This window comes from Symphalangus syndactylus, chromosome 6 (genome assembly GCF_028878055.3).
Source record: "Symphalangus syndactylus isolate Jambi chromosome 6, NHGRI_mSymSyn1-v2.1_pri, whole genome shotgun sequence".
In the NCBI taxonomy this organism is placed as follows: domain Eukaryota; kingdom Metazoa; phylum Chordata; class Mammalia; order Primates; family Hylobatidae; genus Symphalangus; species Symphalangus syndactylus.
In genome coordinates, this window is record NC_072428.2 from 111,190,906 (window position 1) to 111,216,802 (window position 25,897).

Below are 25,897 nucleotides of genomic sequence, written 5' to 3' on the forward strand. Positions count from 1 at the left end.
TATTCCCAGCTTAGCTTCTTCCCAGTGTATCCTGGGCACATCTCTACAATAGCGCTTACCACATTATGTTAAGTATTTTCATGTTTCTCACTTAGTCTCCAAAATGAAATGATGTTCCCTAGGAAGAGGAGGAAGTGGCACAGGGCCATTCATAGGGTGAGGCCAGTAAAGATTAAAATATATGTGCATTTATATTTTACCTGATCATTTTTCTTTTTATGTTTTATAATTGATAAAATATATAAATACAGGAATATACGTATATATTACAGTATACTTAATACATCAAGGGTGCATGAGCAATATGTTTTTACTGATGGCTTACCTAGATTATAGGCTTCTCTAGAGAAGAGATTGTCCCTTATCCATCTTCCAATGTCTAATATATGATTTTAAAATGATTGCTGAACTAAAACCAAGATCCAACCTCCTTCCCATCCACAGAAGACTATGAGCAGCCATGGCACAATCATGACAACCAACTGCTCCATCCTCAAGCTCCAGAAGGCCCAAAGACTCAAAAACTTAACAAGTGAGGTCAGGATAGCAGTCTGCAAGAATGTATTATTTGCTGCTAGAGATGATTTCCTTCCTTAGTAGCAGGATTCCCTCCTATTGAAAGAAGTTGTTATAGTGGACAAAATTGGGAGAAAGTTTATTTAGTTTTAATTGCCAAAGATAGACTGGTTTGAAAATCTTATTTTAAAAGCACAATGCAGTTATTTGGCAAAACTGGATTTTTTTTTCACTTTGCCTATGTATTGATCTCAAGATATCATTTTCAATAACATCAGCCATTAAACTTTTGAATGACTGTATTTTTTTAATTCTTAAATTGATTTCTATTTTTTAGGAAATAATTTAACTGTAACATACAACCTAGAATTAAATCTGTTTCTTAAGAAAGAAAAAATAATTATTCTAATTAGGAAAAATAAAAATTTCTACAGTGGTCATAGAATGAGAATTAACTTTAAGGAAAATATTTCATATTGCATTTTATGATATGTAAACAATTTAAAAAAATTTATCCTACCTTATTTTAGCAAGGAATTATGACAACGTATACTTTAACACTAATATTGAAAATATAGATGTTATTTCTTCTTCTTAAATAAAAATGCTTTGTATTATAACATTACAGAGTCAGGAATTAGTGCCAACATTTACATGATTTCCTATCTCACCTCAACCCTAAATCAGAGTTGAACTTTTTTCCTCCGTTGTATCATTCAATCTGATTCACTGAAATGGCTGAAATCTAACTTGCATTAAATATAGAGCTATAATTATAAATCAAATGACTTCTCCCAAAAGACAATTTCATTCCTCAGAATGTTGTTTCCTAAAACATATGTCACACTTTACTTCAGAAATCACAGCTTTGATTCATTCAGTGTTCAAATATATAACATAGAATTTATGGTACTTTTTTGGACGATTTTAGTAGAGAGCTGGTATTATTTAAAATGTCAACAGCACCAGTTTTGCAGATGTTATACAGATGCCTATTTCAAGCAGTATTTAACTCACAATAAATAAAAGGAATTGTTAACCAATGCAAAAATGCAGAGTTATGGCTGTATAAATATAGAGTAGTATGAACCACTGGGGCCAAGTTTTCAGAGACCCAATCAGGCTTCCTTTTTTATGTGCATGCAATTTCATGTCCACAAACTAATTGCACCCATATTTGAATCTTTGTGCACGCAATTAGCCACTTTTTTCTTCATCCTTGGCAGCAAGTGGCCAAAGTGGGCCTCAGTTTGTGCAAAATTAGCTGTCAGCAAGGTTGAGGGGTACAGTGTTTGGAGTAGGGATGGGATGCATATGCTCTGAGATTCTGAGATCTGATGAAAACTTAGCCCTTCAAAAGATTATTAAATAGAATCTCATTAGCAGAAACACATTTATGCCCTCAACATATCATTATCCTATTAGAAAGAAAATTAACAATCTTTGCTTAAACATAGTCTCTGTCAACACAGGAACACGCTAAGTAAATTCAGCTTTTTAAAATAAATTCATTATAACAATCAGTTTGTGAGTTTTCCTATAAGTGCTACCAAAGAGGCTGTGGGGCTGTATTTCATTTTCTGCTGATTATTTTGTGGTGACCTAGCCTAATATGATAAAAGGATAGGCAAATTGAAGACTCAGAGACCTCAGTTCTGGGCCTGCCCTGTCATTAACAGCATGATCCCACTTCTGTTATTTAACTCTTCGGGCCTCAGATTGCCTCCTCTTTAAAAAAAAAAAAAAAAAAAAAAAAAAAAAAAAAAAAAGTGAGGGGTCGGGGAGGGAGAAAGGACACACTCTAAGGCCTCTCCTAACTCCATCCAATGTGATGCTACACAGCCACTCAATGTGAACCTCTGTGAAGGAAAGACTATCATTTATCTAAGGAGGTTTGCTTGAGAAATTCATCAACAAAGATTAAACTTTAGGGTGTGTCTATATCAAAGATGTAGAGGAGGCTAGTTATTAATGACAAACCATGCTTGCCAGAACAGAATTAGAATTAGAAAGCAAGATATATTCTGAATGAAAAAGAAATTATAAAAGAGAATTGGATGGAAAAATAAGCACTTTTGAGGAGGATAATCTTTATTTTGCCATTCAAAAACCAGCATCTATCCTAAATTTTCTGTGTTGTTTCTTTTAGTAGTACTGCCATTCTCTACAACCAGAAACTTTAGAAACATCTTTCACATAGCAGACGCTCTTTTTCTCCAATATATGCAGTCAGTTCTTCAGTCTCACTCCTGCCAGGCCCATCTCTTCAGTGTACCTAAAGTGCCACTCCTTCCACGTCTTCAAATCTTATCTGTCCCTAAAGGCCTGTTCACATTTTATCTGCTTCATGGACCCTTCCAGAAAACTCTGACTGCCATGACTCTTTCTCTATTTTGAACAATTGTGGCTCACTGAGAGTAGAGGTGGGAAAATACATAAAATATATATGTTGACTATTAGGTAATCAGGCACTATGGCGGGCATTATACATATTTTCCTTATAGATAAGTAAATTTAATCATGAAAAGATTAAGTAATTTGTCCAATTTAAATAGTGGGTTTTATCCTTGGCAGCATATTGGAATCACCAAAGAAGCATTAAAAAATACTGATACCTGAGCCCCATCCCCATTGATTCTGATTCAATCAGTCTGGGGCACAATCTGGGTGTGGGAATTTTTAAAAGCTTTCCAAGTGACTCTAATATGTAGTCAATGTTGAGGTCCGCAGGCCAGTTGGAGATAGAGCCCAGGTGTGCATGGTCTCCAAAGCCCCAACTCTTTACCACACAGATATTTTTACTCCATTATGTGTTACTTGTTATTATGCTATAGTTATTCTGTATTACGTATAAATTATAATCTTCTAACCTGAGTATAAATTTTTGAGGTTTAGCGTTATAGTTAAGAGTATGGACTCTGGAGCTGACTGCCCTGCTCAAATCCTAGTTCTACTACCTACTAACTAGAGGATCTCAGACAAGTTCCTGAGCCCTGGTTAAGGAGATGATAACAGAGTTGTCGATGTTTAAATATGTTGATAAATTAAAGTTTTTAGAATATTCCTAGCATTTAGGAGGTACTGAAAAATGTTAACTATTTTCTTTAAAATTATTATATTTTAACACCAATAATGCCTAACGCTTCAACAGAGTATATACTTAATGTATTAAACTTAAATCCTTCTGGAGAGTCATATGTATATGGAGACATAAAGGTTAATTTATCATTCCTGAAATTGCATAGAAAGTACTTAGTAGATAGACATTTAATAAAGCAGTTTTCTGGAATTCTCATTACATGTAAAAATCAAAGAAAAGAAAAAAATTGTGGTAAGAAGAACAAATGAGTCTGCATTCCTTTTGAAAATTTGGTATTTCTCTTCCAGTTGACATTGTACCCCTCAAAGTTATTGTATATTTTCTTTCCTTTCCTGGAATTCATAATTTTCTTATCTCCTTTCCCTCCAATTTTCTTTTATCTCTTCCAGTTTCTCTCTCTTAATATACCTACACTTCTTTCTCTTTCTATGGTCAATCAGTAAGAGCCATAAACTATATCCTCTCATATTTTGTTATTTATAACTATTTCCACATACACAAACACATTCACAATTCTAACATCGCTGAAGTCATAAATATAAAACGCACTATATTCATCTCCTAAAAATAGAAATCCTTTCCACTAAAATTAATATAACACCAGATACCATTATTAGCAGTACCACTAATCAAAGCCAGAATGGACAAAGTTTTTAAATTTTTTCCTTTCTAACTCAAGAACTATCTGGGTGATATTTAGTTCCTCAATTTTGAAGGGTAAACATATACTAGTAACATAAGCAAGATATTTAGGGTAAGGAGAGTGATTATCAGAGACATCATTGTATATGTTCTCAACAAGGAGAGCAATAACCACTCCATATTTGTTTATACGATGTGCTATGTTCACACTCAATTCCTGAAAAGATGAACAAGGAAAAAAAAACAACAAAAAATATATTTTTCTACCACATTATTAATGTATCCACTCACACTAAAAGCTGAAGTGTTTTGCATGAATGTTGTTTTATCAATAAAACAGGAAAGATCTTAAATGCATAGAGAATATTCATTTATTTTATAAACATTTGCTAAAGCTTGGGACCTACTTTCTACCTGAACTCTGTCAGTAACAAAAGATGAATACAGTATTGCAAATGTGTCTTAAATACATTATTCCATTACATCGTTACACCAATCATGTGAGAAGAACAGTACACACCTCATCTAACAGATGAAGAAATTCAGGCAACAGCTAGAAAGAGGTAAAGAGATTCACACCAAAAAGGCCATCAATCAAATCAAAGAAAAATAACTAATCTTCAGAATAATAAATTATCATCATACTGAAGTAGTTCTCTTGTATCTTAAATCTCTTGAGAGCAGGGAATAGATCTATTATACTATTGGATGGAGAACCTATGCATGTGTTAGGCTAATAAATATTTGAGGCTAACTGCCAATTTGGGGGGCTCCCAATCTATTAATGCTTTGGTCTTACTGAAGTGCTCAATGTACTGTTTAAAAACAGGTAATGATTGAGTAATACTTAGATTTTTAATAAGTATAAGGTTTCATGGAACAGAGCTCATACTTGATTTCAGCATGAAACGTGTTATTTCAGAACATTACTTAATGTTGCTATTCTATTTGGTTGGCAGGAAGCCATGCCTTCATTATTCTACTAGATTTAAAGGATAAGGATGGTCTTACTATAATTTCTGAAATGGTGTGCCATAGCTGAATTTTAAAGTTACTTGCAAACCTCACCAGCAGAAACAGAACCAAAGAAAGTTTTGCCATCTATTCCAGGCCAGTGGATCGTGCCTTGCCTTAGTTGTTCAGACAACAGGACGTGTGACTGGAGAGAAATAACCTGGCAGCCCTACAACTGCCAATATGGTGTCCTAACTAAGCCTCAACTCCAGCAGTGCCTGGGAGGAAGGAAGGTAGGTTCTGGATCCAGTGGGGGAAGCCTTTAATGTATGCCACCTGAAGTACTAAAAATCATAGTTGTATCTACTAGACCAATTCCTGCTGTCTCACAGCAGAGGAAAACTAACTGAATGCAATATGGCTTTTTGAATCATGTATAGATGTTATCATAAAATAGCCTGAACAATTCCCTCTCCAAATGTTCAGTTTTCTCCAAGTAACTCTGTCTGACAGATGGAGGATATTAAAGTCTTGTCCTATGCTGACCCGATTCCATGCTGTTTTCTCAGCACAAATTGGTAGGAGCTTGCCACGTCAACTGACAGTTGGCAGTTGAGAGCAGCTGGCCTTGTCAACTGCAGCTCTGGCAGGCACTGCTGTGAAAACAGACATCTGCAGCTCAGCACAGGAAATCAAAAGGTCCTGCATGCAAGACTCACTTCTAGAGCTCTCCAAGAGCATGGCATTGTTTTTACGCACTAACCTTACTGATCTTCTTTCATATTCCTGGGCAGGTCTCACATGGACCTCACTAGGCTGATTTTTCCTTTAGTGAGGCTTCTAAGCTGATTTCTGGGACATGCAGTGTCTTCTTGCTAGGCATGTTCTGACTAGGTAGAGTCTGGCAGAACTCTCGGATATGCAAAATGGGCACATAGACTGAGATGCTTGGTTAACATCAAGTAAGTAATCCTTAACCCAATTTTCAAAGTGCTTTTTATTAGATGGACATTTCCTTATACAGTTTGTAAGCTCTCACACATGAGCAAGACTGATTTCAAAAGCTGATTTTCACAAAGCTCTATTAAAACACACAGAAAAAAAGCCCTGGGCAGAAGGCATGCCAATTTACTAGCAAATAGTTAAAGAAGAATAACAGGAGGTGAGGGGCAGGACAGGAAGATGGACATCTTCTTCATGGTGATTTCAATATAAATGTTCCAATTTTCATGATTGAGAATGTCTCTAAAGATCAATCAGTAGTGTTCCTTTTTAAAAAAAAAAAAAAAGAAGGGAAGAAAATCATTTAGAAACTTATGTTGCAATGTTATTAATTGAACACTGATTTTGTGCAAGAAACTATGTTTCTTGCTAACTTTGTTACACTTTAAATCCCACCAGACTGTAAGCTTCATGAGGGCAGGGAATGTGTTTAATCCACCGCTATAATCTCATTGTTGAGCATAATTTTTGACACAGAATAGTAACTTAATAAATATTTGTCGAGTAAATGAATAAATTAAAAATGTATTTATTCCTAATCACAGCTAAGGTAGATATTATCATATTTTTTTTCTGCTTAAGATAAGTAAAGCTCAGAGAGATTAATTCACTGATGATCATACATGTATGAGTGTGGCTACTCCACAAGCATTTTCTTTTTTTTTTTTTGTCTCGCACTGTCACCCAGACTGGAGTGCAATGGTGTGATCTCGGCTCAATGCCACCTCCACCTCTCAGGTTCAAGCGCGTCTCCTGCCTGAGCCTCCTGAGTAGCTGGGATTACAGGTGCCTGCCACCACGCCTGGCTAATTTTTTGTATTTATAGTAGAGACGGGTTTTCACTATGTTGGCCAGGCTGGTCTCGAACTCCTGACCTCAACTGATCCACCCACCTCAGCCTCCCTAAGTGCTGGGATTACAGGCGTGAGCCACCGTGCCCAGCCCTCCACAGGCATTTTAAACAATCAACTTGGATAATCCAGCCTCCATATCCTATAAATGTTGCACTGGGAGCAATGGCAATAGCTGTTGCCACACAGCCAGACTTCTCTAAGCTCAGAATACCATTCTGACCTCAGAATTTAGAGTGTTCAGAAAAATTCCAAGAAACTGTCACAGTCTATTAACCTGAAAAGCAGTAGATGTTCATTTAAGTTCATCACTAAATTCTGCGGTTTTGGACACGACACGTCTTGTTTCTCAGGCTCATTTTCTTCATCTGTAAAATAACCCTCTGTGGTAGATTAATCAACTTTGTAAAAAGCTAAAGGCCCTCTTCCCTGTTTGTCTTAGCTCGAGCTGCTATAATAACATACAGTAGACTGGGTGGCTTAAACAACGGACACTTATTTCTCACAGTTCTGGAGGTTACGGAGTCCTAGATCAGGGTGCCAGCATGGTCAGGTTCTTGGGATAGCCCTCTTCCTGGCTTCTGTTAACTGCCTTCTTGCTTTGTCATCACACAGCAAAGAGAGAGAAAGAGTTTTAGTCCCTGACTCTTCTTATAAGGAAACTAATCCCATCATGAAGCCTCTATCATTAGGACCTTATCTAAACATAATGACCTCCCAAAGACCCCTACCTCCTAATAGCATCACATTGGGGATTAGTGTTTCAACATATGAATTTGGAGGAAACATAAACTTTCAGCCCACAACATTATCTTTACTAATTTCTAGGCTGATTATTAATAACTCTACAAAGTAGTGGTTAAAAAAACCGATCATTGTTCATACCTGTTAATGAGAGAGAGTGTTGCAAAGTTTGAAAATAAAAGTCCGTGCTTAGATGAGATTTCAGAAGACCAGTTAGCTCCCTGCACAGCAAAAGGGCTTATCTTTGTGACTCTCCTAGTTTGAAGGTGTTCTTCAGATCTTGCATGCTCAGAAACTCAAATTTGCCAGCAACTGCCAATAGGTCTACATAGCCTGATGTATTTATCAAGATGCTAATTTATTCTATATGCAAAAGGCAAGCATTATCCATTTTTAACAGAGAAGTGGCACAACCAGCATTAGAAAGGCTATGCCACAGCAGTATGGAGGCTCTCTAGGGGTAATAAAAAATAGATGCTAGGGAAGCAGAGGCTGTTGTAATGGGAAAATTCCAACATGTGTAATTGAGGAGGCAAAGCAATTATAGACTATATCCAGAATAATCCCATTGATGTAAAAACCAATGCATACCTACAAACATCTTTACATACATAGAGAATTTCTTGAAGTAGCAAACAGTTAAGAGTAATTTCATAGGTGGAGAGGAGTGGGAGAGGGGCAGGGTGCAAAATAAAAATACAGGATCCTGTGTTCAAAATTTATTAAGAGTTTCAAGACAATAGTAGAACAAAAGGTAAACAAGAGGGCCAGTGACATAGCCAAGAAATGCCTGAGAGAGATCAAGGTTTCAAGTAAACCAACATTTGGACAGATCTTTGGAGAGAAAATGCCAAGAGCAGATGGCAACGCAGATGCTAAGGCTGAGGAGGGAGGAGGCTGGTAACCCTGTCCAGGGTACCCAAACACTGGGGCTAGTTCCCAGCCCTGAATGGGTCCCAGAGAATGGATGAGTGAAGGAACTGTGGGACTACCCACACTTGCTGTGGACTTCTGGATTCCTGGCTACAGGGGACCCAACATATCCCACGGACATTTGAGCTGACAGGGGAATCTGTCCAGAGAGTAGACATAGGTGGTACCTGAGCCAGTGCAGAAACAGGGGCCTTAGTGCACAACACATCTCTGGCGGAATCCATCTCTGGCTATAGGCACCCATCCCCCAAGGTTCCCTATCTCCCTCCAAGAAGTTTTAGCCCCAGCCTACTGCTTAGCCAGAAGAAAATCGGGCCAACTTTCCCACGGGACTGGGGCACATCTGTTCTGCAGGCCCTCCTGCCCACCCTGCCTGGCTTCCCTGCAGGAGCACGTGCACAGCAGCCTCCACTGCATGGCTGGATGCTTTGCTCCACCTAATTATGTTCCTGATGGCCTGGGAGCACTTTAGATCCCCTAGCGCACCTGAAACCTAACTCCAAGGGTTCAAAGGATAGAGCCACTAGCTGATCCTGGTGCCCAAGGCTGCAGTGTGCAGCTGAAGAGTGCTGAGCCAGGATATGTGGCCAGCACTCAAATGGGAAACAAACCCACATTCTCAGAGCACTAAGAGGGATGAGATATGTGGTTTCATGGGCCGGAACAGGAGCAAGGCACACCTCCCTCCACAGGACCAGCTTGGAAATAATGTGGCCTATCCCCTTGCCGGAGCCTCTGTTCAGGGAGCCCCACAGCTTGGATCACCTAACAAAAGAAATGCAGACACAGTGCCAGTGATTAAAGGGGACTCCCCAAAGGTGTAGGAGCAGAACTAATGAGAGGAGGTCACCTCTCTCCCCACCGTAGTACAGAGCATGGCTGCAAACTTGAATATAGAGGAGCCCTGTGGCTGAGTAAGGGCCTAACACACATTACTCTTATGTGCCATCTACTGGATCATAGCCCAAACTGCCACACCAAAAAGATTTTGCTAATATAGCACCCTGTGAAACCAAAAAAACAAAAAACAAAACAAAACAAAACAAAAAGCATTAAGCCACAAATAAAGATGCCGTACAGAGCCTTTGCCCTTTGAAAACATCCAGAAATAAAGCCAAGTGACTATACTCAACTTACACCACATTTAAAGGGACACTAACTCTCCCAAATAAGAAAGAATCAGCCCAAGAATTCTAGAAATTTAAAAACTAGAGTGTCCTCTTACCTCCAAATGAGTCCACTAGCTTCTCAGCAATGTTTCTTAATCAGTATAAAATGACTGAAATGATAGACACAGAATTCAGAATATGGATGTCAAAGAAACTTATCAAGATTCAGTAGAAAGTTGAAACAATCCAAGAAATCCAGTAAAGTGATTCAAGAGTTCAAAGATGAAATAGCCATTTTAAGAAAGATTCAAATTTAACTTCTAGACTTGAAAAAATTCACTGTAAGAATTTCATAATACAATCAGAAGTATTAACAGCAGAATAGACCAGGCTGAGGAAAGACTCTCCAAACTCAAAGACTGGTTATTTGAATCAACTCAAACAAGAATAAAGAAAAAAGTATTTTAAAAAATTAAACAAAAACTCCAAGAAATATGAGATTATATAAACAGAACAAATCTGCAACTCATTGGCATTCCTGAGAGGGGAGAGATAATAGACAACTTGGAAAATACATTTGATGATATAGTTCATGAAAATTTCCCTAATCTCATGAAAGAGGTTAACATGCACATTCAAAAAATATGGAGAACTCCAGCTAGATACTATATGAAATGACCATCCCCAAAAAACATACTCATCAGATTCACTAAGATCAACATAAAAGAAAAAAATTTAAAGGCAGCTTACTAGAGAGAAGGGTCAAGTCCCATACAGAGGGAACCCTACTAGGCTGGCAGCAGACCTTTCAGCAGAAACCTTACAAGCCAGAGGAGATTACGGGCCTATTTTCAGCATCCTTAAAAGAAATTCCAACCAAGAATTTTATATCCCACTAAAATAAACTTTATAAGTGAAGGAGAAATAAAATCATTCTCAGATAAGCAAACACTGAGGGAATTTGTTTCAAATAGACCACCAGCATTACAAGAGGTCCTTAAGGGAGTGCTGAACATGGAATTAAAAGATCAGCACCTGCTACCACAAAAACATACTTAAGAACATAGCTCACTGGCACTATAAAGCAACTACACAATCTGGTCTACATAACAACCAGCTAATAAAATGATAACAGGATCAAAATCTCACATATCAATATTAACCCTAAATGTAAATGGGCTAAATGACATATTTAAAATGCACAGAGTAGCAATCTGGGTAAAAAGATAAGACTCCACCATTTTCTGTCTTCGAGAGACCCATCTTGATGTAAGAACACCCACAGGCTCAAAATAAAGGGATGAAGAAAGTTATACCATACAAACAAAAAAGAGCAGGAGTTGCTGTTTTATATCAGATAAAATAGACTTTAAACCAATAAAAATTAAGAAGGACAAAGAAAGGTATTATATAATAATAAAGAGTAAATCCAACAAGGAGATTTAACTATCCTAAATATTTACACACCAAATATTGAAGCACCTAGATTCATGAAACACGTTCTTGTTGGCCTTTGAACAGATTTAGACACAATAATAGTGGGAGACAGCATTAGACAGACCTTCAAGGCAGGAAACTAACAAAGAAACTCTGGACTTAAAATCACTTGACCAATTGGACCTAATAAACACCTACAGAACGCTCCACCCAACAACCATAGAATATATATTCTTCTCATCTACACATGGAACATATTCTAAGATTGATCACATGCTTGAAAGCAAATCTGAAAAGATTCCAAAAAAATTAAATCATACAAAGCACATTCTCACACCTCAGTATAATAAAAACAGAAATCAATATCAAGAAGATCCCTCAAATCTACCCAAATACATGGATATTAAACAACTTGCTCCTGAACAACTTTTGGGAGAAGAATGAAATTAAGGTATAAATTTAAAATTTGTTTGAAATTAATAAAAATAGGAACTCCATTACCAAAATCTCTGGAACACAACTAAAGTTGTGTTAAGAGGAAAGTTTATAGCACTAACCACCTTCATCAAAAAGTAAGAGAGGTCTCAAATTAACCATATAAGTTTCCACCAAAAGGAATTAGAAAAAAGAGAACAAACTAACCCAAAACCTAGCAGAAAAAAATAAATAACTAATGTTAGAGAAGAACTGAACAAAATGGAGATGTAAAAATCCTTACAAAAGATCAATGAAAACAGAAGTGGTTTCTTCAAAAAGATAAGTAAGACTGATAGACTGCTAATTAGATTAACAACAACAAAAAAGAGAGATCCAAATAAGTACAATCATAAATGACAAAGATGATATTACAAGTGATTCCACAGATATACAAAAGATCCTCAGAGAATACTATGAATAACTCTATGCACACAAATTAGAAAATCTAGAGGAAATGGATAAATTCCTAAAAACACACAAACTCCCAAAATTGAAAAGGAAAAGATCAAAACTTTGAATAGACCAATATTGAACTCTGAAATTGAATCAGTAATAAAAAAAAATACCAATCAAAACAAGACCTGACCCAGATGGATTCACAGCCAAATTCTACCAGATGTACAAAAAAGAATTGGTACCAATGCTACTGAAACTATCCAAAAAAATCAAAGAGGAGGGATTCCTCCCTAACTCATTCTATGAAGTTAGCATCAGCCTGATACCAAAATCTGGCAGAGAAACAATAAAAATAGAAAACTTCAGGCCAGTTTGCCTGATGAACATAGATGCAAAGATTCTCAACCAAATACTAGCAAACCAAATTGAGCAACACATCAAAAGATTAACATACTACAAGCAAGTAGGCATTATTCCTGGGATGCAAGGCTGGTTCAATGTATGCAAATCAGTAAATGTGATTCACCACAAAAACAGAATGAAAGCAAAAGTCACATAATCAATACATATAGGAAAAGCTTCTTATGAAATTCAACATTCCTTCATGATAAAAAAAAACTCTCAACAAACTAGGCATCAACTGAAAGAACATACTTCAAAATAATAAGAGCCATCTATGACAAACCCACAGCTAACATCATACGGAACGGGCAAAAACTGGCACTATTCCCCTTGAGGACTGGAACAAAACAAGTATACCTACTCTTACCACTCCTATTCAACATAGTACTGGAAGTTCTAGCCAGAGCAATCAGGCAAGAGAAAGAAATAAATGGTATCAAAATAGGAAAAAAAAGTCAAACTATCTCTCTTTGTTAACAATATGATTCTATACCTAGAAAACCCTAGAGATTGCCAAAAGGCTCTTAGAACTAATAAACAATTTTAGTGAAGTTTTAGGATACAAAATCAACATACAAAACTCAGTAGCATTTCTGTACACCAATAATGTCCAGGCTGAGAGTCAAATCAAGAACACAATCCCATTTACAATAGCCACAATGAAAATGAAATACCTAGGAATACAGATAAGCAAGGTGGTGAAAGATCTCTATGAGGATAACTTCAAAATACTGCTGAAAAAATCAGAGATTACATAAATAAATGGAAAAACCTTACATGTTTATGGATTGGAATAGTTAATATTGTTAAACTGGCCATACTGCCCAAAGAAATTACAGATTCAATGCTCTTCCTATCAAACTACCAATGTCATTTTTCATAGAATTGGGAAAAACTATTCTAACATTCATATGGGACCAAAAAAGAGCCCTAATAGTTAAAGCAATCCTAAGCAAAAAAAAAAAAAAAAAAAAAAAAAAAAAGAGCAAAGCTTATGCCAAAGACATAACTATCCAACTTCAAACTATACTATAAAGCTGCAGTAACCAAAACAACATGGTACCGACTCAAAACCAGACACATAGACAAATGGAACAGAATAGAAAACTCAGAGATAAAGCTGCTTATCTACAACCATCTGATCTTCAACAAGGCCAGTGAAAGCAAGCAATGGCGAAAGGCTCTTTATTCAATAAATTGTGCTGGGATAACTGGCTAGACATATGCAGAAGAATGAAACCGGACCCTTACTTTTCACCATATACAAAAATTATTTCAAGATGTACTAAAGATTTAAATGTAAGACCTCAAGCTATAAAAATCCTAAAAGAAAACAGCAATAAGATACCATTTCATACCAGTCAGAATGGCTATTACTGAAAAGTCAAAAAACAACAGATGCTGGAGAGGCTGTAGAGCAAAAAGAACGCTTATACACTGTTGGTGGGAATGTTAATTAGTTCAGCCACTGTGGAAAGCAGTTTGGAGATTTCTCAAAGAACTTAAAACTGAGCTATCATTTGACCCAGCAAACCTGTTACTGGGTATATTTATTTATTTATTTCCTTCCCAAAGGAAATAAATTGTTCTGCCAAAAAGACGCATGCACTCGTATGTTCATCACCACACTGTTCACAAGAGCAAAGACAATGGAATCAACCTAGGTGCCCTTCAGTGGTGAGCTGGATAAAGAAAAGGTGGTACATATATACATACCATGGAATACTACACAGCCATAAAAAGAACAAAATCGCATCCTTTGCAGAAACATGAATGCAGCTGGAGGCCATAATTCTAAGCAAATTAACACAGGAACAGAAAATAAAATACTACATTTTCTCACTTGTGAGTGAGAGCTAAACATTAAACAAACATGGACATAAACATGGGAACAACAGATGCTACAGACTACTGGGGATGAAAGGGAGGGGCTATAGGTAGAAAAATTACCTATTGGGTACTGTGCTGACTATCTGCATGGCAGGATCCATATCTCAAACCTCAGCATCATGCAATATACTCATGCATCAAACCTACACACATACCCCCATATCTGCAATAAAAGTTGAAGTTTGGGGAAAAAAAGACAATAGAAGAGCAATGAACCAAGCACAAGACCCTTCAAAGCGTGTGGCCCTGCAAGACCGTCCAGGTCACATGCCCATGAAGCCGGCTTGGGTGGTAAAGCATAGTTGGTTAAGCACGAAGAGATATTTTTAAATATTTCTGTATGGTTTTCATTTTTACAATGTGTGAACATTGTTTTCTTAATCTAAAAGTCTATATTTGAAAAGGTTGTATAAATTAGAACCAAGGCAGAGGCAGTGGAAATACAGAGGGGAGAGCCTGAGAAAGATATTTTTTTATTTGGAATCACAGGAGTTAGCCAAAAACAGTCAGGTGTATACACTCATATTCCACACAACACAGAGATAATTGTGTAAACATTCACAAATACAACTATGACTAGCACTTATTTTAAGAAAGCTTCACTTATGAATAGGAGTAGGTGAGCAAAGGGTTTTCCCGGTACATCTATTTCTTACTTTCCATGAGAATGATAAAAATATACAAAACAATCCTGTAATTTTTCTCTTTCATTACTAAGACAAATAAGTTCTCATCCTACCCAGAATGTTCTATAATCTCCAACCCATTCCAAAGACAAATAAATGTTAAAGCATAACAGTTATAAAAATAGAAATACAACTAATATATTTTGTTTTCTAAACACACTGTATACTGACATTTTTTACCTCTCTTCCTACCATGTTATATATTCAATGAAAGTAACATTATTTGAACAATGTTATACAGAAATTTCTTCCACATATACATAAGGACAGCAGGGTATTAATGGAGTAGGAAAAGTCTCAGGCTGGCAATCAGGAAGCCTAAGCTGCAGTTCTGATCCCACCAGATGAAATGATTCTTTTAGTTATTAAACTCATCAGATTAACTCTGCTGCCCCATATCAGAAATGTTGCAATATCAGTTACCCGAATATGTTACCACAGAGTAGAGTCCAGCTGAGCACTTAACAAAGTTAACTTCTGAAATCTTTTTACAGCTTTTTAAATATCATGTTGTTCATTCATTCAATGTTTGTTGAACCAAATATCTGTTCCAGGAGCACATATATGATCCTTCAAGGTGCTCAATTTCTAGTGGAAGAAGATAAATGAGAGAAGCAATCATTGCAATATAGCACAATAATTGCAATAGTAGAAAGTAGAGGTGGGCACTGGATCCAGCCTGGAAAGATCTAGAAAAGTTGCCAGAAGGAAATTGCCTGGGTGGAGTGGTGTTTGCATTTAGAGGCAATCTATGAGTCACATTACTTTGAAAGAGGTTAATTGAACTAGAAAAAATACGGATATTTATTTTTTGCAAAAGCATCTACTGTGAGAATCCAATCACTCAAGCCTTATGCTGTCTTTGATTTGCTTCCTACTGGAGGGAACAGACAATAGAGTGCTAAGAAGGCAGGAACTACCTATGAGAAGGCACTAGAGAAGATTCTGAGGTTCTCACTTCAGTGTGCTCCAGTTCGCGTATCTTGGATTATATAAAATTGTGTACATATCTAAATACACAGTTTTAATGATATAGTTGCCTTCCTGAAGACTTTCAATTAATATGTAAAATTCGAATTTTTAACAGTGAGAATCCAGGTTTCACTGTTGCCAGGAATAAATAGTTCAAAATATTGCGCTACAAAAACTTTATTTTCAATGCTAATCACATCACAGCAAGCTTCTGCTTTGGGAACATATTAAAGTGAATTGTCTCTCTCTGAAGAATTGAATTAAAAGGCAATGCAATTTGGCCAGGGCATTGAGAATTATTAGAAAGTTAGGCCTTCAAATAGTGCTCTGCTTTCTTTAGAATCTCCAAGTAGTAATTTCTCTCAGTTGAATTTCCTTATGTTGTTATTGTGACTTTTTATATCTTTTTCCTACTGTTGTACATTGCTGAATGCCAAGACTGTACTTGCAAATAGAAGCCCACCTGCCTATAGGGAAGGAACAAGACACAAATCGGTGGAGATCTGAAAAGGTGCTCAAGCTTCTAGTAATTTTGACCAGGAATCTAACCACACTTAATGTCCTGTGAGCAGGATCATACTTTATATACCTCAGTCATTTGTCTTCATTGCAGCAACATGAACAGGAGGCTGATCTTGGGTGGAAAGTTGGAACAAATTTTCCCCCTCTGAACATTAGGTGAATATGGAACACTTTTGAACTCTAAATGTATCCAAATAATTTCATTTATAGATTTATTTCACTTATAGGTTTTTGTATATATACATAGGTTTTGTGATATACAATTGTGTTGAATCAAAGGAAAATCAATTGAAAAAAAGCAAGCTATGTATTAAATGATACGTTCACACATTTCTTTAAATGGATACCCACCTCTTTATAAATGCTGAATGGAACACACAGAAATTATGAGAACATAATTTTGTAATCACAGGATAAAATATGTAGGAAATAGTTTAGAAATATGACAATCAAATTTACAACTGCAAAAACTTAGAGGCCTGACCTAACTGAATTAAACAAGCCTTTATTTTGTTTGTCACTGGAAAACAGTTCAGAATTTAAGCCAGTAATAAAATATCTGAGAGGAGGGTGCAATTAAGAAAGGGAAATATAAAAAGGCAATATTTACAAAAAGTACTTAAACTCAGCTGTTAAAACAGGGAATGTAACTTAAATTTTTAAGTAATGTTTTCACGTTAAGTAGTGTCTTGGACTTAAAGGTGTTTAAATTTTCAAAGTGCGGCTAATTTAAAATAATATGTTCTGACTAATATGTGAATTGCATTATGGTTACATAATTCATTATTGCCTGTCAGTTTCAGTAAATCAGTCAGATATAAGGAAAGAGTGCAACTCACTCTTACCAGGAAATGACTTACACATGATGCTCTCCTTCACATTCAATAAATACTACAACAATCCAGAGATAATGGCAATGTAGACAAATAATTTTGTTCCAAGCAGCTAGAAGAGCTATGCCCAGATGATGTTGTATAGTTGCTTGCTTTGCTCTTTTCTTTCTTTCTTTTTTTTTTTTTTTTGCCAAATTTTATATCTGAGAGTGATTTTCCAAGTGTCAATCTTATATTTGTTTTTGACTGCAAACATCAATTTGGCTGCCCATCTACATCCAACTTAATTAAAATGCACAATTGGAAAACATTTATTGTAACCGCGTCACATTTCACAGAGGGATACTTTGTTGAGCTAGTTTCTCATCATGACCTAAATATCATTAGCTGTCTGACCAGTCTCAGCTTCATATTACAACTGAACCACCCCTTTCATCATTTAGAAATGCATGTTTATCTTAGGAGATCAGTGGTTTTTGACCTTAGGGCTCATCAGTATCACTGTAGAGCTTTCTAAATATGTGGGTTATGCTTGGCTCTGGACCTAGATGTAACAAATAAGACTCCTCCTCACCTCACTTTTGTTTCCCTTATCTATAGCAATGTGAAAGCTCTCCAGTAAACAGGCATTACCTGGATTCATGGACAATTAGCTCTTACTGCACTCCTATATAACTTCCCCTTTGGGAAGGTTCTAGTGGGTTCCTGTTAACTAGGCTCAGTCTTGTGTTGAAATCTACGTGCACTTCATTGGATCCAGAGAAATGCTACCACTTCTGTAAATATTGACGATAAAACTGATGAATGCAGGAGGCAAGAAAGGAAAAAGGAAAATGATTTTAATTTTTTTCTTTTTCTTTTCTTATCTATTAATACTGCATGTATCCAATTCTCTTCCTGCCGCAACAGATCAGAAGACTCTGAGAAGCTAACGAGTTATATTACCTTTGTATTGATTCAACCTAGATAGCCACCAAATCTCCTTTTATTTCTAACTTGATTCTTTATGTCCTGGTTACTTTTGGAGATGCTGGAGAAAAGAGGTTATGGTTTAAAATATTTAAAAGTCTAAGTATTATCATTGTTAGTTCCCTTCATGAAGAAACAAACTAAGATAAAAATCATTTCATTGTACATTTAAATTTAAAGTTCCCAAAGTCTTGCTTGTATTTTTACCAATAAATGTTTCTTGATATTATTCGTCTCAGGAAACCAACTTCTCAAAACAGAAGACCTTTCAAGCATCACACAAATTAAAATTTAGCCTTTCAGATACTTCCCACTTCTGCTAGTTCATAGGTAGAAAAATCTGAACAGAGGGTTTAGTTTTTCCCCAGGAAGACTTAGCATGTAAGAGAATGTAGTAGAGAATAACTAAGCAGTCATCAAAGTGTTTCTCTTCTCCATAGCACACAACTTGACTATATTTCTCAGTGTCTCCTGACATTAGGTATTTGGCCATGAGACTGAGTTCTAACCAGTGGAATATGATCAGCAATGATGTGGCCAGCTTCCAGGGCTAGCCCATAGAAAACCTGACAGCTTCTTTTTTCCTTCATTCAGTTGGGTGTCAGTGTCCAGAGAGTTCCTAGAAGCCATAATTGAAGACACATTCCAGTCATCCTGAGACCCTAAATGACTTCCCTGCCCCACCCCTGCACGTAAACCTGACTTGAATCACCTGGACTATTTTTCTGAGAGAGTAATAAACTTTAACTGGGTTTGAGCTATTCCAAGCTTTTTGGGCTATCTGTTACAGTGCTTAGCTTATCTCACCTAATACAGCGACTATGCAACTAAGAAACTGGAAATAAAAACAAAGATAATCAAACCATTTTATAATAAGCCTATGATATAGTTTGGATGTTTGTTTCCGCCAAGTCTCATGTTGAAATGTGATCCCCAATGTTGGAAGTGGGACCTATTGGAAGTTGTTTGGGTCATGGGGATGGATCCTTCATTAATAGCTTGGTGCCTTCCCCACAGTAATTACTCACAGTAATTAGTGAGTTCTTGCTTGTTAGTTCACATGAAAGCTGGTTGTTTAAAAGAGCTCGGCATCTCTCCTGCTCCCTCTCTTGCCCTGTGACATGCCTCCTCCTTCTTCACCTTCCTCAATGAGTAAAGGCTTCCTGAGACCTCACCAGGACTCGAGCAGATGCTGGTGCCGTGCTTGTGTAGCCTGCAAAACTGTGAGCCAAATAAATTGGCTTTTATCTTCATAAATTACCCAGGCTCAGGCATTCTTTTATAGTGATGCAAGACAGACTAATATAACAATTTTAAAACAAGCTTCAAGCTTTTGTAGAGCCTAGGAATAGTACCTCCTTTTAGGTCCTACAGTTCATGATGCTATGAAAAAGAATGGGAAAAATACCAATTCCTGTATACTCTGTGGTAGCTCACACTGAATGCAGAGTCATGGGAGTAGAATAGATGCAAAACTCTTCTAAACATATCTTTGTGTTTAAAACCACATCACATTTTTGCTCCTTGCTTATCCAAAAGAGAAAAAATACCCATGCATGCTAATGTAAGGCAGTAATTTTCACAGGGGAGAGAAAGAATTATTTATAAATTGTATGCCTAGTTATAAATATTTGTTATGATCATCTAGGCCTTTTAAAACAGAAGTTCTTCCTCAAAACAAATAATCTGCAAATTTCCTTTTTAGAAATCTACCAAACTGAATGGCCTAAAAGATATAGCGATTGAATAGGAATCATATAACTGAAACAAATCACTCTTTAATTCCTGACAGTATTTTCAAATTGTGTGATATGCACATTTAAAAAGCTGACATTTTGAAGTTAGACATCTTTTAGTTAGAAATATCAATCTCTTACAAAAATTGCTTTTCCAACAGAACAATCAATCTTAAAATTACAACTGAATTTTCATTGTAGTTATACTTTATTATTTCCATCTTTCATGAATGGAAAGGCACTAGAATAACATAATCCTCTAGAAATCCCAGAGCTATGTCTGCTAGATTCAGATTTGCTTTTGAGATATTTGTGATTTAGAAGAGCTTGTTGTGCAAATGACAGTGGTGATGCTTCCTTCTCCCATTCAGGTAGCTCTTGCTAGTCACTAATCAGCAATGGGGCCACCTGGGGCCCATTCTGAGACCATTGGTTTGCTCAGGATGGCGATCTCTCTTTGAGTCCTCCGTACAGAACTTTCCAGCCACCCTTCAAGTCCTGCTGGAGATCAGGAGGGGATTTGGTAGGGCAGGAGAGAAATAGCTGTGACTTAGACATTTCCTGTTTTTGCTGCCATTTTCTCTAGAGGAGCTAACAAATTTTAAGTGCCTAACAAGGCGGCATACATTCATTTTGTGCTTACATTTTGTGCTGCATACATTTTGTGCCAAGAATATGAAAAGTATTTAAAATCACATATAAGTCCTCCTACATGGACCTCTGTTTCTCCCCACTGTACACATGATTAAATGAACCCTTGAAGAGGTCACATAATTTGTCTAAAATCATCTAGTTAATAAATAATAGTACCTAAGAATCCTGAAACAGGACTGTCATGCCTCTGACATGCCTTGGTGGGCTGCCTTTTCACATATAAACACACAGAAAATACTGGAAATCTAGGAATTTTGTTGTTTTTCTCAGTAATGTATAGCTACTTTGATTTTTCTCAACCTTTGTGTTGTTCTGCATAGCCCACAATACAGATATCTAGGGAGCTTGCTGGCTGCCTGGGGATACCCTAGGAGGGACTGCACCTTGATACTGAAATGAAAAGAAACTACAAGAAAAACCCACACTGGCAATTTAGTTTGAAAGCTAGATCTCAAAGGTCCTTTACTATTGTTGTGGACTAAATTGTATCCCCTCCAACAAATTCATACATTGACATTCTAACCCCCAGTACCTAATAGTGTGCCTGTATTTAGGAATAGGGCCTTTGAAGAGCTGATTAAGGTAAAATGAGGTCCTATGTGTGGGGCCTACTTAATCCAATATGACTGGGATCTTTAAAGAAGAGATTAGGACATAGACACGAGGAAAGACACAAAGAAAAGATAGCCACCTACAAGCCAGAGAGGGCCTTGGAAGGAACCAACCCTACTGGCTACTTGATCTTGGACTTCTAGCCTCCAGAAATACGAGAAAATTAATTTCTGTTGTTGAAGCCACACAGTCTCTGGTACTTCCTTATTGCAGCCCTAGCAAATCAATACTAATGGAGTTGCATAACTGCTGATATCTAAAATTAAGAGCATTCCTAATTATACAATGTTCTTCTTTAAAAATCAGAAATGTAGGCAAGAAAACCAAACATAAATAGTGAAAGGTTGAATGTAGTAAGAAGAAATTCAAGTTATTTCACAAGCTATTTTATTACGCTGGAATGTTATTGTTCCAAATGCAACCTGGCTGAGAGGATCTATGACTGAGTCCTTGAAATCTTGTTATTCAGGGTAGCCTAATGATGCTTAGCATAACACTACTTGAGCTGACGGCAAATTGGAGAAGCTTTCTAGATTTCTTCATGTAGCTGCTTGGATATGCTCACCGTGGAAAGAGTTTAAACCTTTGCAGATTCTCCCTAAATTTTCTGCAGATGGACAAATACAGAAGTACCTGCGAAATGATGGCAATGCCTGCCGTTAAAATCAGAAAAAGACATGTGCATGACTAATGGAAAAAGAAATCTCAAAAGAAAGAAAAAGACTGAAGAATGAATTAAATCTTATCCAAAGACATTAGAAGGGATTGTCTATGACAAAACTCCCTTTGACTTTAACATCACTCTTTATTTTAAAAGTGCATGCATGGTACTATAGGGGAAAATTAGAATTAAAAATTGACCCTGACCTCAAATATTTCTTGATAGGCTATGAGAAAAAACATGCAGACACAAAAAGCCACAATTTCATGAGGCTTCTGTAAAATCTGTAATGGCAGTCAAAATATAATAAAATCAAAGACAACAGGAAACGTAATTGTGGCTAGGGGCACTGGATGAGACTTGTTGGTAGAGGCAGCATTCACATAGGGTCCGGAGGGTGACAAGTGGGGTTGCAGAGGGAAGAACTTTCAAGGCAGACAGACTAACATAAGGAAAAGCAGATGTTGAATGCAAATCATGTTTAGCAGAAAAGCAGAAGTCTAACATGCTTACATAAAGGGAAGCATTAAGAGGACGGGGCCATTCACCTTGCACTTGGATTTAAAGGACCTGGGTTTGAATCCTGGGTTCTCCATTTAGTAGATTTATGTCCTCCATCTTCCTGACCCTCAAATTCCTCATCTGTGAAAAGGAGATACTGAATCAAACCTCACAATTCTGAAGATTAAAAGTGAGGATGCTGTGTGAAATCTCCATCTAACAAAGACTGATATGCAATAAAAACTGAGTATATGTGAGAGGAACCTAGAGGATTATGTAAGAAACAAGGAATCAATAAAGTTTTTGAGCACACGAATGAGATGACCAGAACTAGACATTTGGAAATTTATCGCAGCAATATTGTATGTAGAATGAATTAAAAGCCATTGTACAAGAAGGAAGACCCAGTAGGAGAGTATTACACTAGTGCAGGTTTGAGGCAGTCAAAGCCTGAACAGTGCTGCTGCGAACAAGCAGGAGGGGATGTGGGTAAGAGGCTTCATTGGAGAGGAAATGGCACTGGGATAGGCACCCTGGGGCATGCACTTCTGTTCAGAAAATTAGATTCTGGTTCTGTGGTTCTTTCGTCAAGTAGACATGACCTCTATTGAGCTACCTCTGTGAATTCTCAGTTTGCACATCTATAAAATAAAGAGACTGGAAAATCCCTAAGTATTCCTAGAGCACTAAAATGCTTCATGCCTATTTGAATCAATAGAATTTGTTAAGCTGATTAAATGAGAAAGTAAAGAGCATAAGGGAGATAGAAAAATTGAAGATAACCTGAAACAGGTGGTAAATGTGAGTTAGTGGGTCAGTAGATGATGGCATTACTAAGAATATGGAAGAGATGAAAAGGAACAGGTTTGGGAGAGAATATAATGAATGTTATTTCTAACAGTTTGAAGGGCTGTCCTTCAAACAATTAGGTAGTGTTGTGAATATTCAAAATTTCATTATTTTAAACTATCTCCTGTACCATGTAAACATAAGCTATTAAACAAATGCTTTCTCTTTAACTTATAGATTCTGTTCATTGGAGATTCAACCAACAGAGGGATCATGTACTATCTTATCGAAAGGCTGAATGAAACATTGCAGGAATGGCAGAAAGTACATGGCACTAAATTCTATCACAACGTCAATGGTGGGAAGACTTTGATCAGTTATTCCTACTATCCCCAGTTCTGGATAAGCCCTTCATTGAGACCAACATTTGAAAATGCACTTGAACACCTCTTGCAAAGGTACAATGAAACTATAATGAAAGACACAAAACTCTCAAAGTACTGATGTTCTACTAGCAGTCATCACTGCTCAACTGCTCACTGTACATCAAATGTGCTCAAAAGGTTAGATACCAAGTAAGGCAGCAGAAAACAAGTTGTAAATTACAAGGAGTCTTATGATCAAGATGCCAGATACAGTGAAATGTGAGGCAGTGCAGTTACAATGTTTACCTTCTGTTTTAGGGCAACATGTGTTGTTTTTCTTTCTGGATTTCAGATCACGTCCCCTAGAGAATACTGGCCAGACTGTATTGGTTGTTGGTGGCGTTCAGTGGCTTAATTCCAATCACCTGCAAATTATTCACAAAGTTTTGAAGAGGTAAATGTCTGCAACAATAATTGTCATTAGTATTCCAAGTCAAAAAAGTTACTATGGATGTGACTGAGTTTTATCCAGATTTTATTTAAAGAACAACTTATAATTTAGCATTAAGTACTTAAAGTCTAGTTTAAAATACTAAAATAAAATAGTCTTGTACCCAGTCACAACATGGTTGTTCATTATCCAGATTTACATTTAGTACAGATCAAAATGTGTCTACTGACACCTAAAACTCTATCTAAAAAAAAAAACCGTAATATACATCAAATATATAAAATGAGTATTTAGTCTTATATGCCAATTATCACATTCTGAAAGAATTCTATGGTATTTGTTTATATAAACAACAAACATCTAGAAATGTAATTAAAGTTACTGACTTTAGAGTTATAATTATCTCATTCAGGGAAAATTTACTCAATATCCTAGTGATCATCAAAACTTTGGGAATTGGATTTCATCTGCCAGTGGATGGAGTACATTTCTTAACACAGGTAAGCACATTTCCTCTAGACTAGGTGAATTTCATGATTCCTATAAGGATCTCTGCTGGAAAAAGACCCATAAGGCACTATGTAATATTGAGCAACCTTCTTGAAAGTAAAAAAAAGAGAATATACTTCAGGGTTATGTTTGCAAACAAATTATAATTAATTTCATGTAGCCCACAAATACGTTGTAAATAATCCATTGACTTCATAAAAGAGGAAACAGTGTGTTGAACTATGCAAAAATAAAGAGCTGAGGGGTATATGAGAAAGATTGTGCTTTAAGTTCCCTTACCCCACCAATTTTACATACACCCTTAAAGGCTATATTAAAAGGATTTCCTTTTGTCAGGTTCATGCTGAAACCACAAAAAAAATTATCACTATCGTGAGTCCTTTGGGAAAGAGTGGTCTTTTTGAAGATGATTTCAAACTGCTTTATTTCAAAAATAGTCTTTGAAGTAGTATCATTGGTTTTTCCTGTAATTGGATATTCATCAATGAAAAGAGTAGGGGTCTCTGGCCAGTTCTTATAGAAGATAGTAAATTAGCCTCAGCACTAAATAGAAGTCTCAGAAAAGAAAAGAAAGATAGGATCTGTAGGGAAGAGAACCAGCTGCTCTTGCTCAAGTGAAGGGACTTCCAGAGCAGCCAGAATTATTGGGCAATTGCAGAGTAATGACTCTGGTGAGCACTGAGAATTGGGGAGAAGGGAAGCTGTCCATTTAATGTATAAGGAGGTTGAGATTTATATTTTTATGTCTCTGTTGAGTGCTATTACCTTTCCCCAGCACAGAACACAAGACCCCCAATTCTTTTCTCAAAAATGTATCTGCCTGGACAGCAGATCTTCTGTGATGCAAAAACAGGAGAAATGGTAGAAAGTGCCCAAGGTACAGCCTCTAAATTCAGCATCTTGGAGTTAGCAGGGGTTAATTCAAAATGAGTTGAGGCATTTAACATCTGGAAGAGCCAAAGGGTTTAAGACTATTGGGGATCAGGAGAGGGGACCTTTGATAATGTCTTCCATGGATTGAATCCCTTTAATGTTATTTGAAGTCTACAGGTCGAGATCCACAATTCATTCTTGAGGACTCCAGTAGCTCCACTGTGCCTCTTTGGTTGCAGCTCCTCACAGTAATTGGCATGCTTGTGGCCTTTGCTTATACTTAGGTTACAATTCAGAATCAATTCATTTC

General features: G+C 36.7%; 1 protein-coding gene across 1 annotated transcript in view; it reads left to right on the forward strand.

The window, feature by feature from the left end:
- CPED1 (cadherin like and PC-esterase domain containing 1) overlaps positions 1-25,897 on the forward strand; it is a 314,315-nt gene that overhangs the window by 256,852 nt on the left and 31,566 nt on the right. Inside the window, exons 18-21 of the mRNA XM_055283806.1 lie at positions 5,369-5,505; positions 23,626-23,846; positions 24,106-24,207; positions 24,617-24,704. Of these exons, the coding sequence (XP_055139781.1) occupies positions 5,369-5,505; positions 23,626-23,846; positions 24,106-24,207; positions 24,617-24,704 (548 nt within the window). The remainder of the gene's footprint in view (positions 1-5,368; positions 5,506-23,625; positions 23,847-24,105; positions 24,208-24,616; positions 24,705-25,897) is intronic.